Source organism: Orycteropus afer, unplaced genomic scaffold (genome assembly GCF_000298275.1).
Source record: "Orycteropus afer afer isolate SDZICR_OR568_19922 unplaced genomic scaffold, OryAfe1.0 scaffold00411, whole genome shotgun sequence".
NCBI classification, from domain to species: domain Eukaryota; kingdom Metazoa; phylum Chordata; class Mammalia; order Tubulidentata; family Orycteropodidae; genus Orycteropus; species Orycteropus afer.
The window spans coordinates 516,160-535,325 of record NW_006921998.1 but is presented as its reverse complement, the minus strand read 5'-3'; the positions used below and the strand labels follow the sequence as shown (position 1 = coordinate 535,325).

Below are 19,166 nucleotides of genomic sequence, written 5' to 3'. Positions count from 1 at the left end.
GTTTCATTCTGCTGTGCATAGGGTCGCTATGCATCAGGGACAACTCAACGGCACCTAACAACAACAACAACCTTTCCAAATAATCTATTTCTCCACTCTGGGGTTTGCTCAGGATGAGCTGCAAATGGGAAAAGTGGTGGAGAGTGAGGGAGACACCTGTCTATCTCAGACCTTCTAGGGTCCATAAATAATAGACTAAGTCTAGTGTACTGATACCAGTCCAAAAATTAAAAACCAAAGTCACTGCCATCGAGTTGATTCCAACTCGTAGTGACCCTCTTTGGGTATCTGAGGCAGTTAATCTTTACAGAAGTAGGTTACCCTGTCTTCCTTCCACAGAGCAGCTGGTGGGTTTGAACCACCAATCTTCTGGTGCCTAAGGCACTGTGTCAACAGAGCTCCTTTAATGATATCAGTCAGTGTTTTAAATTCCAGTTTTTAATTTTTAAAAAATCTCTGATTTAGATCATTCTGCTCATTTTTTATTAGCATCTTCTATCAATATTAATTTTTCCTTTCAAGAAGCAGCCTGGCTTTTTCTTCATAATTAGTTGAAAATTGCATCTCATCCTCCAAGAACATGCATACAGGATAGGGCTTTGCAGATACTGGAACAGAGAGAGTGCTAACCAGACTTGAAAACTGTGTTCTTCCTAAGTGAATAGAGAGAGTCATTTGAATGTTAAGTACTACCTCTCTACTGTGTACAGATGACTGTGCTTTCAGTATCTCTCTGCTAAATTGGCAATTTTGATTCCAGCTTGAAAGGAGCAAAGCAATGGTTCTAATAACCAGCATTCACTGACAAATAGAAGCAATAAAAACGTCTGCAGCTTCGATATCCTGCAGGATTAGGGTTTGACATTATTCCAGATTACGGTCATTTAGCTTGGTGAGGATGGGTTCAATTTGCTTGTGGGATGGCATGTCTGTGGCGGAGTGAAATGAAAGAAAAATTTTAAAAAGTAATATATCTCAACCATAATTTTTACCTTTTTGTACATGGGAGATTACTAATAACTGTCATTTTGTTCTGTCCCCTCTTCCTACACAATAGGATAGGGCTTAAAACAAAAAAGTGCTTTATTTACTGTTTCATTGCCAGTGTAAAGAACATGAACTGACATACAATAAATACTTGTTGAATGAATAAAATAATGAATTAGAATTAAATATTATTATTAGGATATATTGCCTTTGGTCTGTGTCATTGAAACAAATGACTACGTATTCTGTTATGACATTGTCAATGGATGTGTTGAATTGTCTGCGATTCTTTCCAAATATCCCCCATTTTTGTTGTGGAGACTGGTGAAATGTTAGGGCATTCACAACTTCACATCATTAATTGAGCACCTACAAAAGGGCATGGCACAACATAAACAGTAGTGTTTGACAGCTGCTGGAGCTCTGATGGCATAGTGGATAAGACCAGAAGGTCAGTGGTTCAAACCCACCAGCTGCTCCATGGGAGGAAGATGAGGCAATCTACTTCTGTAAAGATTTACAGCCTTGGGGATGCAAGGGGGGGTCACTATGAATCTGAATTGACTGAATGACAGTGGGTGTGGTGTTTTTGGTTAGTTGAAGACATGAGTTATAAGATTATACGTAGGAGACTTCACTTGGCTTTCTAATATTTTGTTTCCTTTCTGGCAAGGACCACCTTGATCTGATTCTAAGAGGTATTTGATGCTTGAGAAAAAATGATCATGAAAGAATGTCTGTAAACACAGACTGTTACATAGAATGTTATGTAAAGTGCACTGTCAGTAATATATGGTTGGCAGTTGTTGTAGAGTTGATTTTGACTCATGGCACCCCCATTTGTGCAGAGTGGAGCTGCAGGATTTCCAAGGAGGTGACTTTTCACAAACAGATTTCCAGGTCTTTCTTGAATGAAGCCACTGGGTGGGTTTGAACCGCCATCCTTTGGTCAGTGGTCATATGCCTCTACGTTTGTACCATGCAGGGACTTCTCCTATAAGTTACATGTGTTGTTAGTTGGTGTTGAGTCAATTCTGATTCCTAATGACCCCAAGTGTGCAGAAAAGAAAAGTTCCCTAGGGTTTGGAAGCAGATGGCAGGCCTCCCTTTCAAAGCACCTCTGGATGGGTTTGAACTGCTCCCCTTTCAGTTAGTAGCATGGTGCTTAACCATTTGTGCTACCCAGGAACTCCCTAAGTTATAAATAATAACTAAAAAATATATTGAGCATTTCCTCTCTGATAGCCTTTATTTTCTACTGTTAAATATGTCACACATTTGAAGAGAAAGAGAAGATGGGGTAGAGAGTGAGGAAAAAAGAAAATATTTTAAAAAATGTTCTCCTAAACAAGTGATATTTCTAATGTTAGTATCACAAGTACACACCAAGTACTTGGGGATCAAGAAATTTACAAGGTTTTGTAGCAAGGAGCCTTCGCAGCACAAAGGGTTAAGTGGTTACAGCTAAGCACATAGCTCTGCTGAAGAAAGAACTGGCAGTCTGCTTTAGTAAAGATCATAGCAGAGAATAAAACCCTTTGGGGTAGTTCTGCTCTGACACATTGGGTTGCTAGGAGTTGAGTTGACTCACAGGCACCCAGGAACAGTAACAAGAAACATCTACCTGCTTGCTGTGTTAGCAGGTTGTTGTTGTTGTTGTTTTGCTATGTGCAGTGGAGTGTTAGCAGGTTTGGCAAGGAGAATACCAAGAATTATTTGAGATGAGTCATTTGCTGCCTTCCCAACCCTCAGGTCAAACAAAAAGTTTCAAACTCCCTAAAGCCCAGGCTGAAGCTATGACACCAACATCTTGCTGTCAGGGTGCCAAAAAGGGAACCACATCATAATTGTACCAAAGTGCTGGGGACGTAGGTAAACGTGAACACATCAATAGTGTTGTTTTACAGAATATAATACACTGATTCTTGCCAGGAACAGAGAACTGCAATGCATGCAGACCTACACAAACAAAACAAAACACAATGTGGGGAAAAACAAACTGAACAAACAAACTTGCTTTGAACAGCGGGAGACGACGTTTTGGCAGCCGACCAGGGCAAGAGCTTCATGAGCCGCTCTTTAATGCTGCGCTTCCCGCTGCTCTGAGAGTAGAGGAAACCTAGAAGATACACGACCCTTCTGTTAACTCCCGCCATCTGTGAGGGACACTTGGACATGCCGCGCGGTTTACCAGAGGAAGCTGACCAGGCAGGAAAAGGGATGCAGCCATCGCTCAGGCAATCACAGGCAATGGGTTGGAACCCCGAAAGGAAAATCAGTCCTTTCTGTCCCTCTCATTTTTAGTCATTTTTGCCCCCCAGATCCTTTTCCAGTTATATTTATATGTATATAAATGAATGATTAGTAAAGTAAAACAAAGTCATGCAAGCAAATCTATTGAAAGGGAAAGTAAATTTGGTGGGTGTTATTTTTTTTTTTTTTTGCCTAAGATCGGAAATAAAGCAACCTTTATGAAAAGACTTAACTGGATTGCAATTTCAAGATTCAAACCAGCGTGAAAGGCGCACATGATGCTTCTCTGTTCCCATCAAGGCTGAAGCTGATTACCCAGAGATAGATGCACTGCAGTGATCATTCACACCACAACCACTCATTCACACCACAACCACCCGTTAGTACCTTTGCCTTCCCTGAAAGTGAGGAAGTAGAGTCTTTGATCTGCAGCTTCATTGGCACATGCCGACAAGCCGGGAGTTGTGACAGTACTTTGGATTTCTGCTCCATGGAACAGGGCTTATTCAAGCAGTGATTCTAAAAGAAGCCAGGTATGTTTGCAAACTGTTAAGCAGGGACAGGCAGAGCCATTGCTGGGCCTTCAGAGAGTTGGAGGGAGAAAGGGAGTGCAACTCAAGGAAAACCAATACTGGCTGTGGACGCAAGCTGGGAAAGGGGCCCTGGCGACACTGGTTAAGTGCTTGGCTGCTGATGGAAAGGCTGCTGTTCTCACTCACCGGCTGCTCCCTGGGAGAGAGATGCGGCAGTCCCCTCCTGCAAAGATTACCCACTGCCATCAAGTCAATTCAGACAACCGATACCCTTGGGGACCCTATGGTACAGCTCTACTCCGTCCTATAGGGTTGCTCTGAGTAGGAATGGATTCTGATGGCATAAGGTTGACACAAGCAACTGAAACGACTGCTGGTGTCAAGAGCAACACTTGTCCAACTCAGCATACTCTTACTCCCTCTGAGCACCCAGAGAGCCTGACAGTGCGTGCTGACATATGTTGCCTCGCAAAATCACTTTGGAAGGTTTCAAATATAAGGCAAAGGCAAAAGAATCTAAATCAAGGCTATTGTTGCTGTTCACTGCCCTCCAGTCGAGCCAGCCTCTGATTCATGGTGACCCCACGCACAATGAGAGTGGACTGTTGTGATCCAGGTGGTTTTCAGTGTCTGAATTTTAGAAGTAGATCTCCAGGCCTTTCTTCCTAGTTTGTCTTAGTCTGGAAGCTCCACTGAATTCTATGCAACATCATGGAAACACAAGTTCCACTGACAGATGGGTGGTGCTCGCATATGAGGTAATCAAACCTAAGACTTCCACGTGGACGGTGAGGACTCTACCACTAAACTGCCAAACCAAAAACCAAACTCACTACCATTGAGTTGATTCTGACTCAAACCAATCCTATAGGACAGAGTAGAACTGCCCCATAGGCTTTCCAATGCTGTAAATCTTTATGGAAGCAAACTGCTTCATCTTTTTCTTGCAAAGCAGCTAGTGGGTTTGAACCACTAAGCTTTTGGTTAGCAGCCAAACGCCTGAAGCACTGCATCAGCAGAGCTCCTGACTAAACCACCACTGCCCCCTCAGTCAATGTCAGACCTTTATAAGATGACCTTGGCAAATGTATCACTTGTTCCTTTTCTATTGGAATTATAAAATTCCCTGACCAAAGGCTACTGATTGATTTCCCTTTGAGGCTATAAACCAAATCAGATCATCCCTTGCTTAAAGTCCTCCAAAAGTTTCCTATTGTCCTTGGAAAAAAACCCAAACTCCTGCCTCACCTTCTGACAGCATTTCTGACCACTCTCCCATGCCTGGCTCTGCCTTCTTGGCCTTTGCTGGAAGCCACTGTGCAGACCCCTCTCACAGCCTTGGCACTTATTACCAACGGTCTGTTCCCCAGCGCCTCTCCTGATGGCTTGCTTATTGTTCCCATCACTTCCTCACAGGGTCTTTGCTTGCTTCACCCTTTCTAGCAGGAGTACCCTCACCCTCTGGCCCTTGGTGCAGTTCTCTACACCCTTATCCTGTGTTGCCTTATTCCAGGCATTTGATACTATGCACAATTTATTTACTTATCCAGTTATTTGTCTTTGATCCAACTCCACCACTCTAATATAAGCTTAATGAAAACACTGCTTATTCACATGCTACCCCAAGGGCTGGTTGAGGGTATAGCACACAAAAGAAGATCAAGAAATGTCTGATAAATAAGGGCATAAATTCACTTTGGGGACCTGATTCCACTTCCTAGATTAGTGTCTAAGTGCTACTGTTAGCTGCCCTTGAGTTGGCCCCGACTCATGGTGATCTCATGTGTAACTGCATGACAGACAAACTGCTCAGTCCTGCCCTATCCTCCCTATTGGTTGTAGACCTAACCATTGTGATTCATAAGATTTTCATTGGCTACTTTTCATAAGGAGGTCATCAAGCTTTTCTTCCTAGTCTGTCTTAGTCTGGAAGCTCTGCTGAAACCTGTTTAGCATCTTAGCAACATCCAAGTCTCCACTGACCGAAGGGTTGTGGCCACACACGATGTGCATTGGCTGGGCATTGAACCCAGGTCCCCACGGGGAAGTGAACCACCATCCACCTCATGTGTACTCATCAAAAAGTACACTTTTTTTTTTTCAATTCTGGGCTTATGTGCATATAGTTTGCATAAAACAGACCCTTTAGTTTGCTTCTTCCTCCTACATTTTTAGAGGGACCCATGTATTTATGCACTGTGTCCTTTGGAAACTGCTCAGAGACAATAGGACTTTGCATGAGCTTCCGGAGAAGGGCATCCTGCTCCTTAAGTTCATGTCATTTCAAACACAAAATGTGCATATGCTACTCTCTCAGGCTGGAGGGGCCTTCATCAATTATGCACTTCAGCACCCCACACAGCCTTTACAACTCAGTTCATAATTTTCTCTGGTGAAGGATTTCTGTTGTCTTCCTGGCCTGCCTGAGGAAAGAGAAAGTGGCCCCCTCTTCTGCTCTTCTTGCAGGTATTGGACTCCATTGTTCTGGGTACCACACACTCTTGTGACTTAAGACCCTATTCTCACAGGGAATTAGAAAGAGGAGGGTTCTACCAGGCATCTGCAGAAGAGAGATTTTAGTTCTACCTCTTATACAACTTTCATTCCAGGTTTGACTTCTCTGTGGCTAGCCAAATTTAACGATCATCCTTGAAACCGGCAAATGGTAGCTACTCAAGAGATATTTGCTGGTTGCTTGATATTCTCTGTAAGGAGTTTTGGTGGTGCAGTGGTTAAGGCATACTGCTGCTAAGCAAAAGGTCAGTGGTTTGAACTCACTGTTTATGTTTATGGAAGCTATTTGCTTCCATAAAGTTACAGCCTCGTAATCCTGTGGTGGTTGCTAAGAGTTGGAACTAGATGGCAGCGAAGTTGGTTTGTTTTTTGCTTGAGTTTATCCTTCTCCTTTAAATTCTGCTTCTCTGACAAGCCTGCTCTTTCAGTGAGGCTTCTGGGACCCTCTGGTCAGAGGGTTGGGGAGGGAGCTTCCTGCTATACCAGTTTTCACAGGTTTTAAAGTTAGCCCTAAATCAATACCAAACCCACTGCTGTGAAGGGGATTTTGACTTATAACGACCCTACAGGACAGAGTAGAACTATCCCATAGGGTTTCCAAGGCTGTAATCTTCACAGAAACAGACTGCCTCCTCATTCTTCTCTTGTGAAGAGTGGTTGGTGTGTTGAAATTACTGACCTTTTGGTTAGGAGCCCAGCACTTAACCACTGCGTAACCAGGGCTCCTGAACTTATTAGTCCTGCTCCACCCCAATTTGGTAACCAGCCAGCTTGTGCCCCAGAGCATCTTTTAGAACTGCTCTGGGGACTACAAGATATACAGGTTGTCCTCTTTAATCAAGAGTTAGAAGCCAGAGATTTCAGTGTCTGTTTATTATTTCAGCTGAGATACTTTGTACAGCTCATTAAACATGTTTGGGTCTCTATTTTCTTTATAAAATAAAGGGATTTATACTACAGGGTGGTCACCAGAATATAATTGAAAAGCCCCTTTTAGACAGATGTTTAAACAAATATCGTGTGTGGTTAGTACTTTGTCTCTGGTGCTCCTTCTTCAGTGAGATCCTGTTTCGGGAAGACAAGATGTGGGCATCATAGATTTTTCTGTGTACCTTATTCTCCCCTTCTCTCAGAGAAGTCTACTCTTAACTGTAGCAGTTGAAAGTTTAAGTTTATATTCAAATGCTAGCACCATGCAACCTAGGATTGTGTTGGGTAATCTCTCTGAATCTCAGTTTTCTCATCAGTAAAATAATGTGGTATCCACTTCATAAAGTTGTTCCAGTTGAATGGGATAATATATAAAGCATTTACCACAGTGACAGTCACACAATGCATTCCCAGTAAATGCTGGATCTCTTTTTTTTTTGGTTCTTTGAGTGTAACATAGTCCCTCCTAACTCAGGACTTTTGCACATGCTATTTTCTCCATCTCAAGCATTAGTTTTGCTTCCTCTTAGCCTAGTTGAATCTTTTTAATCATTAAGAGTTCACTTCAATAATAACTTTCTTAGCAAAACCTTTTGTGACTCACCAAACTAGATTATATCCAGTTCCCATCCTTCCTGTATTTCTCCTTAATAGCACTTATCACAAATATAACCAAAACAATTTGTAATACAATTAGACATGTGATAAATGTCTTCCCTGCTGTAATGTAATATCAAGAAACTTATACTTTAAGTTTTACAGAGTAATTGTTATTAGACTTGGCATATCACTGGAAACAACCATATTATTGGAAAAAAATAGGTAGCGATTTTCAAGCATTGAACAGCAGGTAATATAGACTTGTGATCCTTAAGAGAAGGGAAACACAAGAAATGAGCCCCATAATATCCTGGGGTCTCTGTCCCAGAGCATATTCTTTCCATAGTTAAGGAAGACCCATACTCACTGAGCTAAGGTGATTTAAATTTGTTAAGGCTCCTTATGTGGCTGGGATCTGCAGGGCATGGTACTATAGCAGAGAAAACTGGTGGTCGTGGTGGTATCTGTGTGAGTATTAAGTGTAGGTATTGTTCAAGGTCTGGGTCATGCATGCCCAGGGCAAGTGTCCATAATACTTAACAGGGAGAAACTTCTGTGCAGCTGAGAAGTGAACAAAGATATCCGAAGTCTTGTAATTCTAAGAGATGTTAGTGTCCTGGCCCACGGCAGGAGTAAGAACAAAAGAACAACAACAACAACAAACTGCACTGAGAAAGCCTGAAATTCACTTGATAGCTAAGAAAGGCATGTGTTAGAAGTAAGGACCATGTAATAGAACAAGAACATACACCATGTGATTAAGTTTAAAATCAAAACAAATAAGAAAACCAAAGCTGGCAGGACCAAAAGGAATGTCTAACAATTCTAGAATGTCTAGTCAGTTACTCGACACATTTTAAATGAACTCACTATAATCCTAAACTCTACAATGTACCCTCCAATGTCCAATATGCTATCAAAAATTACTAGACACATAGAGAAGTGTTATCAAAATAAATAAATAAACAAAAACAACAAAATGACGGATCAAGGGAGCCAGGCCCTAAGAAAATACTGATGTTGAACTTCTCAGAAAATGACTTATAAAACAGATGGCCATAATAAGTAAACAGATGGAGAATTTCACCAGAGAGTTTAAAACAACCAAAAGGAAACCAGTGTAAGTGTAGCAATGAAAAGGCAAGTAGCTACATCAGATGGGATTAACAGCAGACTAGGAACTACTGAAAGAAGGGTCAATAGCCTGAAAAGAAATGGAAAAGTAAACCATCCAATCTGAATAGTAAAGAGAAAAAGGATGGAAAGCGCTGCAACAAATCAGAGCCTTCAGGACCTGTGAGACAATAGGAAGCAGGTTAACAGAATGCAATTGGAGATGACAGGGGAGGGAGAAAATTTAAAATCACGACCAAAATGTACTAAATTTTGTGAACATATCAGTTTTTATGTGCAGAAAGCTTATTGAAGCCCAAGCAAGATAAATACAAAAAATACTCACAATTAAGGAAATCATAGTCAAGCTGCTGAAACCAAAAAGGAGGGAAAAATATTCTGAAAATAACCAAATAATGGATTCATTACATACATTATGAGAATAGTCTCTCTTCAGAAACAATAGAAGGCAGAAAACAGTGGAATAATGTCTTGAAAGTCCTAGAGGGAAGGGGGAGTAATGACTGCTAACTCAGAATTCTTTACTCAGTGACAATTGCTTCCTGAGAATGAAGACAACAAAAAGATATGTTCAGATAAACTGAAGCAGAGAGCATCAATGGCTTATAGATCTGAATTACAAGAAATACTAAAGGAATTTATTACTACCACATAGAAACGTGGACCTATAGAAAGGTAGAAATAGCAATGGACATTGAAAATATGTAAGTCAATTTAAAGGATTATCTTGTTTTGATCTTTTAATTTCTTTGTATAAAGCAAAAACATACATTGTTGAGTTTATTACAACAATAGTACAAAAGATAATGGAATCAACACCAAATCAAAGTCAATGCCATTGAGTTGATTCTGAATTACAGCAACCCTGTAGAACAGGGCCCTATAGTTTCCAAGGCTATAAATCTTTACACAAGCAGACTGCGTCACGTTTCTCCCATACAGCAGCTGGTGGGTTCGAACCTCCCAACTTATGGTTAGCAGCTGAATACTTTAACCACTGCACCACAAGAGCTGCTTGGGGAAGGGAGATGAATTTTACTTTTGCAAGTATGTGACACGACATTTTACACAAAGTAGTACAATATTAACTCTTAGTTGTCTATTGTAAATGAAAATACACATTATAATCTCTATATGCTAGGGAACTATTTGAAAATATAAAAGAAGATCTAGTCAAAAAACTATTAGCCACACATTCCATTTTTTTCTCCTATTCCCGAGTCTGAAGAAGCTCTGGTATCCCAGGGGTTAAGTGCTCAGCTGCTAAAAAAAAAAAAAAAAAAAAAAATGGTGGTTTCAACCCACCAGCAGTTCCATAGAAGTGTGGCAGTCTGCTTCTGTAAAGATTACAGCGTTGGAAACCCCATGGGGCAGTTCTACTTTGACCTATAGGGTCACTACATGTTGGCATTGACTCAAAGGCACACAACAGCAATGGCATTCTTCACTCTTCTCCTTCCTCTGTTGCTCTAAGGAAGTAGAGACCAATTGTGGTAACTTGGATGGCTGTTTGCAAGCTTGTAGACCCTGGGCTACATGCAATAAAGTTAGAGAACAGAATCAGTAAACATAGTATTAGACCAATTAACTAGCATGTCCCATGAAACATCACCCTAAGCCTTCACCAAGAAACCAAATCTCATGAAGTGTTTGGTTGTATATAAGCAGCCCAGCAACTATTCTTTTGTTGTTGTAAATATATCACGTAACTTTTGCCAATTCAACTTTTACAGGTGTACTGCTTATCGACTGCAATTATCTTAATTAGCTGTGCAACCACTCCCTTAGTCAATGCGATTTTTCTGTCATCATAAACTGAACCTCAATGCTCAGTAAACAACATCCCCTTGTCCTCTCCCTTTCACCCCAAGTAACCACTAATAAATTTTATTCTCTTGTCTTTACCTACAAGTGAGGTCATACAATATTTGTTCCTTGTGATCAATTTATTTCAGTCAGCATAATGTCTTCAAGCTCCATCTGTGTTCTTGCATGCATCCATACCTCATTTCTCTTTCTGCCTGACTAGTATACCGTTGTATGTATGTACACTATTTTGTTTATCTGTTCATCTGTTGATGGGCATTTAGGTTGTTTCTACCTTTTGGCTAATGCAAATTATGCTTCAATGAACACTGTTGTTGTTGTTACATTCTGTGAAGTCGGATCCTACACATAGTGACCCCTCCTTGGGTTTTTGAGGTGGTATCACTATGGAAGTGGATTGCCCAACCTTCCTTCTGGGGAGTAGCTGATGGGTTTGAACCGCCAGCCTTTTGGTTTGCAGTCAAGTGCCTTAGGCACTATGCTACCAGAGTTCCCTCAATGAACTCTAGTGTCTATATATCTGTTTATGTCACTGCATTCAAGTTCCCTGGGTGTATTCTTAGTGGTAGACCATGACCAGAACTGGATCATGCTCAGCTACCATTACTGAACATTTTCATCAAAGATTCTCTAGAAAATACTGATCAAAAGGGGAAAATGCAGAACGATTTCAATTTCTCATGGAACATAGACTTTCTGGATTCATGGAGGCTGGATGAACCCCTGAATCTGTTGCCCTAACAAAATCTTTAGACCTTAAGCCAAAAATATCTCCAGAAGTCCTTTTAAAACCAAACAACAGCTTAGCCTAACTAGTAAAAAATGGCTGCCTTGAGCACTGTATTCTTTTAAGAACCTTCTATATGGGATCGAATTGAGAAGAGTAACTTGAAAGATTAAAAAGGACACCTTGTTTATGTAAATGGAATGGAGCAATTCAGTAAAGGAGGGTAGGAATGGCTACACAACTTGAGGAATAGAATCAATGTCACTGAACTGTACATATAGGAATTGTTGAAGTGGTGTATGTTCTGCTGTGTCTATTCCCAAAAACAACAACAACAAATAAATTATTTAAAAATATCAATATAAGAATCAAAATGGAATATCAAATATCTTTAAATAGTTCCAAAGAAGGAAGGGGCAGAAGAATAGAGGAATAAAGCAATAAACAGGACAAACAGAAAATAAATAATGGGATTATAAACTTATAACCAGCCAAATAATGAAATCAGAAACCATATGTTTCTTGTTCACTGATGTGCACACAGAAGGAGCCCTGGTGATGCAGTGGGTAAGCACTTGGCTGCTAACCGAAAGATTGGTGGTTTGAACCCACCAGCCACCTGGTGGGAGAAAGATGAGACCATCCACTTCCGTAAATATTTGCAGCTGGTAGAAACCATGTGGAGCAGTTCTACTCTGTCCCATAATGTTGCTGTGAGTCAAAATCAACTTGAAAGCAACAGGTTTACACATGCCTGCTACACTAATTAATGAATACCAATTAATTGGTATCTTGGAGCTCTGGTAGCATAGTGCCTAAGGCACTTGACAGCTAACCAGAAGGCTGGTGGTCATTCAAACCCACTAGCCTCTCCTTGGAAGGAAGGTTGGGCAATCTACTTCCGGAGTGATACTGCCTCAGAAACTCAAGGAGGGGTCACTACTCGAGGGCACGTAACAACAACAACAACAACAATTGGTATCTACTGAGAGCATGAAATCAGACTAAATATTATTTCTTATGAAGGTCTCATAATGCACAGATATGTGGCACCTCTCTAACTAGCAGGTGCATTTAGTGTGTGCCCAGTAGGCTTCCTGACGTTGAGTGAAGCAGTCCCATACCCACATCCTGAATGGACAGCCGTTGGTGAAGGCACTTGGTTGAGGAGGATACTGACATAACTGAAGGGAGCACTAAGAGAATATTGGTGGTGAAGGTGGGCCAACCCGTGAAGAGCCTTACACTAGAAAATGTTGTAGAGACGAAGCAAATACTCTTCATAGGATTAACTACCTTATACCACATAAATGTATATTTATTTCAGCAAACATTTATTAAATAATATTTGTTGCAGAACTGGGGGGGAAAGTGTCACAGTGGATGCATAAGAAAACAATCCCTGCTCTCAAGATACTGACCATCTACCTCTATTGTAGACCTTTCACATTGCATGATGGGAGATTTGTTAGTTCCGTCACTATCTTTCATTCCGTGAGAGGAATTTTCTTTCACTCATGAATTTTTTTTTCGAGTGCTCATTATATAGTAGGCCCAGTTCCAAGTTCCAAGAATAATGCACTGAACAAAACAGAAAAATTCCTACTTTCTTGGATCTCACACTGTAGTGCAGAAGGTCAACTAATAAACAAAAATAAATAGCATAATATGAATTTGGTCAAATGGTACTAAATACTATGGAGAAAGTAAAGCAGGGAAGGGGCCTCGAGTCTTCTGGTGGCGAACAAGGATGGGGGAAATGGCAGAGAGGGAGGGATTGTAATTGTTAATATGGTAGGTGGAAGGCCCGATTAGGGTTGTAAACAGAAAACAAACAAACAAGAAAGTCAAACCCACTGCCTTCAAGTCAACTCTGACTCATGGTAACCCTAGAGGATAGAGTAGAATGCCTCAGAGGGTTTTCAAAGCTGTAAATCTTTATGGAAGCAGACTGCCTCGTATTTCTTCCACGGACCAGGTGGTGGTTTTGAACTGCATACATTTTGGTTAGCAGGTGAATGCTTTAACCACTGCACCACCAGAGCTCCATTATTGGGGTTGAATTTGAGCAAAAACACCTAAAGGAGATGAGAAAGCATATTATCCTATTTTGATCATTAGCACCTAGGGTAGCATATTTCATATGTAGGTACTCAGCATATAGCTATTGAGTGATTAATTTCATTCATTTATTAAATCACTTATTTAATATTTGTTGTCACTTTCAATGGACAGAGTAATAAATGAATTGGCTACCTAAATCTTTGAGTCTTATTTACTAATAAGTTGATACTAAGTCAATTTCCTCTGTTCTATATCTAGAAGTTAACACAAATACTCGTGTGCTAGCACTTTAAAAATCATGAAACAAAGCAATACTAAAAGAGTACCCACTCTATTGATGTGCTCTTATTTACCTAAATATCCTATAGGAGAGAGTAGAACTGCCAGCTACGGTTTCCAAGGCTGTAAATCTTTCCAGAAACAGACTGCCCCATCTTTCTCCGGAGGAGCAGCTGGTGGGTTCAAATTGCTGATCTTTTGGTTAACAGCAGAGCACTTTTAACCACTATGGCCAATAAAACTGGATGAAAATGTATTCATTGTTTTCATTTTTAGCAAAGGGAACAATTTCATCTTACAAAGTCTAACACGACTGAAAAGAAATCACCCCATCTTGGTTGCCCCATTTCTCTGACCTAGATCTCTGTAGTGGTGCACATGAGTGGTCATCTCTCACCAGCTCCTTTCTATGTTTCACAATAAATACAATTATACCTGCCTTAGTTCTCTAGTGCTGTTATAATAGGATCACCACAAGTAGGTGGCTTTAAGAAACAGAAATTCATTATCTCATAGCTTAGGAGGCTAGACGTCTGAATCCAGGGAACCAGCTGTAGGAAGAGGCTTTCTCTCTTTGTGGGCTCTGGAGGAAACTCCTTGTCTATTTTGGGCTTCTGCTTCTGGGCAATTTTCACATGGCTTGGCATCTCTGTTCCCCTATCTCTGCTTCCTTAATCTGGTCCTTTTATATCTTGTAAGAAATTGATTCAATTCACAGCCTCCAAGAACCCTGTTCCTTTAACATAACAAAGATAACTCATTACGAAATACCATTATACCCACAGACATAGATGTAAGGATTTACAACACATAGATTTTGGGGACACAATTCAGTCCATAACAACACACGAATGTCAGGTTTCAGTGGTGAATGACAGGTCATGAGTTAGAATTTCAGCATTTACCTATGATGCTAATAGAAGTAGTAATTTCACCCTACGAGAATTGACCTTATTATTCTCCCTGCACTCCCCCACTGGTGCAGCTAAGGGCAAACTCTAATCTTTCTGGTGTCTTTGCTCAGGAATAAAGGCTCCATAATCCACAGCTTGTTCACGTCTATCTTGTACTTTTGAATTAGGGACAACCATTTCCTTCTTGGATCCTAAGCCTGTGGATGACAGGTGGAGCAAAGTGTCTAATAATGTTTTCATAGACATGGTGTCAACCTGTGGATCAATAACTATGACAAAAATCACCAGGAGTTTCACGGGTATTGTGATCCCGTCTGTGTCTCCCTTTGAGTCAGTGACAAGCTCCTTCATTAGAAGTAACTTGGATGCTGGAGGGAGAAAACACATTTTTCTCTTGTTGAAAATGTGAACTTAACCACCAGTATGTCTGTTTTTAAAATAGGCTTTAAGTTCATATCCACCATCTGTCTGTCATTTTGTCATATTGAGATAGCTTATGTATTGTTATGATGCTGAAAACTATGGCATTGGTATTTCAAATACCAACAAGGTCATCCATGGTGGACAGGGTGTAGCAGAACTTACAGACTAAGATAGTCCAGGAAGAAAGACCTGGAAAGATCTATTATCTAAAATTAACCAGGGAAAACCCTAAGGATCTCAACAGAATATTAGCTGATATAGATGAGTTCCTAGCTGGGAAGGTAACCATAAACTCAAGCATGTGGACAATCACGAGGTCATCAGGGGACTGAGCAGTTTTTCAATCTGTTGTACATGGGGACAACCTGAGTCAAAGCTGAATCAACAGTACCTAACACTAATAACAATTCAGATCATAAACACACACATGGACACACACAATATTTGTATTGTATTTTCCAATTTATCCCTGATTTTCATCAGGGCCCCAGATAATTTGGGGTTCATACTCTGGGGATATGTCTGCTGAAAATTGCTACCAACCATAGCTTGTTATTGGGTCCTGCATTCAGCCCCAAACTGATCACCTTTACAAAAGGTAATAGCAGTGCTGGGAACTGAAAATGAGGGAGAAACATCTACATTGTAATATTATCAATTTTGGAAACAGAAAACTGACTTCCTAATTGACCAGCTTGGCTTTGCCCTAAAACACAGTTGCCTTTTTTATATAACAGTAAATCCAGGAGGGGGCAGCCAGAGGTGCTTGAATTGGCTGTCAGTAATCTATAGTATCTAAATGCAAAGACTGTAAATTCACTTCTATTGAGAGCTGCTACTTGACGACACCTGTTTCTCGTAAAATGATTTCTAGTCTGTCAGCATCTTGCTCTGTCTCTCTAAGTCTCTCTCTCTGTCATCCAATCACTATCTCTCACCCTCTTGGTATTTGTCCCTTTGTTTCCATCTGTGTGTCTCTTTCCTGCTTCCTCTCTGTCTCTCTGTCATTGTCTCTGTTCTCTGGCTCCATGTCTCTCTCAACCTCCCTTTGTACTTCTGAGTTTCTGTTTGCATCTCTCTTTTTCTGTTTGTTCAGTCTCTCTCTTTCTCTGCCTCTCTCTGCCTCTCAGTCTGTCAACCAAGGCAGGGTCTTCACCATCATGTTATGCACACCACGTAGCATTCAGGTGGATTTCTGGCCAGCCGAGTAAAGAACAGTTATTGTAAGTTATTTCTAGGCAAAGGTTAGTGGACAACTAGATGGTGAAAGCTACAATGATTCCAAATTCAGTATTATAAGCTTGTGATTGTCTGCATGACCACCCTGCTCTTTTGATAGAATGAGGCAGGAAGTACTAGCAGAGAACAACAACATGGAAAAGACATCCTTTTTTTTTATGATCCCAAATAAGATTCATCATTGAAGTTATTAATTATAGGAGCAGTTATCATTTACTGTATGCTAACTATGTTCAAAGGAGCTCTGGTGGTTTAGTGGGTAAAATGTTTGGCCACTGTGGTAGTTAGGGTTGTGTGTCAACTTGCCTGGGCCTGGTTTTGAGTGGCTGGGCATCTCGATATAGTTATTCTCCATGATGAGACTAGTAATCAACTCCATGTTGTAATCTACTGTGAGATTACAGTCTGAATTACCTGATTACAGGCAGGTGAATACCTGCCTTAGGGATGTGGTCTGCTTCCAGTATATAAAAAGACACGTTGAGAAAGGTCCAGAACTTTTTGGCACATATGAATTGTGCATTTGGCAAGTCTTCTCAGTGGCCTACCATGTTGTCTGCCAGTCCTGAGATTATTTCTGGACTTGAACTAGTGGCCTGCCATGTTGTTTGATAATTTTGGGACTGTGCCATTTAAGTTGTTGGCCTTGGGTTTGTCAGCCTCAGCAACCAGCAGCTGTCTGAGTTAAGAGAAGGCTCCAGCTTCAGTGGGCCAGGATCAAGAGGCAGAGCTGAAGCCCAAGGTCAAGGGGCTTTCACCCAGACTCTAGAGCTGGTATTTTGAACTTGGACTTCTAGCCTCCTAAACTCTAAGAGAATGAACTCCTGTTTTATAAAGCCACCCCTTTGTGGTATTTTCTATGACAGTGACATTGGAGGACCAAAACAGCTACTAACCAAAAGTTGGTGGTTTGAACCCACCAGCTGCTTCTTGGGAGAAATGAAGCAGTCTGCTTCTATAAAGATGTACAGACGTGGGAGCCCAATGGGAGTCACTATTAATCAGAGTCAACATGATGGCAGTGAGTTTGTTTTTTAGGGTATTCATTTTGCATACTGAGAAAATAATCCAAGAACTGGATGATATGAAGAATGAAGACTCAGGGTTAGAAGACTCATTAACAAGCTGTGATATGCAGATGACACAACCTTGCTTGGTGACAGGGAAGATGACTTGAAACACTTACTGGTAAAGATAAAAGACTACAGTTTTCAGTATGGATTACACCTCAACTAAAGAAAATAAAAATCCTCACAACTAGACTAATAAGCAACATCACAATAAATGGAGAAAAGATTGAAGTTGTCAAGGATTTTATTTTACTTGGATCCACAATCAACATCCATGGAAGAAGCAGTCAATAAATTGATGTCATATTGCCATTGGCAAATCTGTTGCAAAGGCCTCTTTAAAGCGTTAAGAAGCAAAGATGTCACTTTGAAGACTAAGGTGCGCTTAACTCAAGGCTGGTATTTTCAATTGCCTCATATGCATGTGAAAGCTGGACAGTGAAAAAGGAAGACTTAAGAAGAGCTGATGCCTTTGAATTGTGGTGTGGGTGAAGAATACTGAAAATACCATGGACTGCAAAAAGAATGAATTCATCTGTCCTGGAAGAAGTACAGTCAGAATTCTCCTTGGAAATGAGAATGGCCAGACTTCATCTCACCTACTTTGATCATGTTGTCAGAAGGGACCATTCCCTGGAGGATCTCATGCTTGGTAAAGTAGAGGGTCAGTAAAAAAGGGGAAGGCTCTCAACAAGATTGAACTACACAATGGCTGTAATAATGGGCTCAGTCACAGCATGGATTGTGAGGATGATGCAGGCCTGGTCAATGTTCTGTTCTGCTGCACATGGGGTTGCTATGAGTCAGAGCCTACTTGACAGCATCTAATAACAACATTTTAAAATTCATTAATTTCATCTAAGTCACAATGAAAAGTTAAGAAAAATTGGTTATAGTCAGAAGAAAAGATGAAATGGATAACCAAAATATTTGTTGTTGTGTTGTTAGGTGCCGTGAAGTTGGTTTCAACTCATGGAGACTATGCTCAACAGGTTGAAACGCTATCCAGTCCTGTATCATTCCCACAATAGTAGGTATATTTTAGCCCATGACACTGTGTCAGTCCATCTCATTGAGGGTCTTCCTTTTTTTGATCATCCTGTACTTTACCAAATATGATGTCTTTTTCCAGGGACTGGACTTGTCCTTCCTCCTGTCCAAAGTATATGAGAAGAAGTCTCACCATCCTCATTTCTGAGAAGCATTCTGGCTGTACTTCTTCTAAGACTCAAAGACTCATTCACTGCCATCGAGTTGGACCCGACTCATAGTGACCCCTTCTTGGGTTTCCAAGGCAGTACCCCTACAGAAGCAGATCACCCAATCTTCCTTCCAAGAAGTGGCTGATGAGTCTTCCAAGACAGATTTGTTTATTCTTCTGGCCAAACCAAAAAATCAAACTCACTGCCGTTGAGTCCATTCCGACTCATAGCAACCCCTCCTTGGCTTTCCGAGGTGGGATCTCTATGGAAGTAGATTGCCCAGTCTTCCTTCTGAGGAGTGGCTAGTGGGTTTGAACCACCAGCGTTCTGGTTAGCAGTCAAATATCTTAAGCACTATGTCTCCAGAACTCCTAGATTCTTCTGACAGTCCATAGTATATTCAATAATCTTTGCCAGCACTATGATTCAAAGGCATCAATCTTTCTTCAGTCTTCCTTATTCATTTTCTA

General features: G+C 40.8%; 1 protein-coding gene across 1 annotated transcript in view; it reads right to left on the bottom strand.

The window, feature by feature from the left end:
• The window catches only part of KCNIP4 (potassium voltage-gated channel interacting protein 4), a 239,293-nt gene extending 236,195 nt beyond the window's left edge, over window positions 1-3,098 (bottom strand). The window contains exon 1 of the mRNA XM_007953764.2: window positions 3,005-3,098. Coding sequence (XP_007951955.1) covers window positions 3,005-3,056 — 52 coding nt within the window. The 5' untranslated portion in view covers window positions 3,057-3,098. The remainder of the gene's footprint in view (window positions 1-3,004) is intronic.
• Between the last annotated feature and the right edge of the window lie 16,068 nt (window positions 3,099-19,166).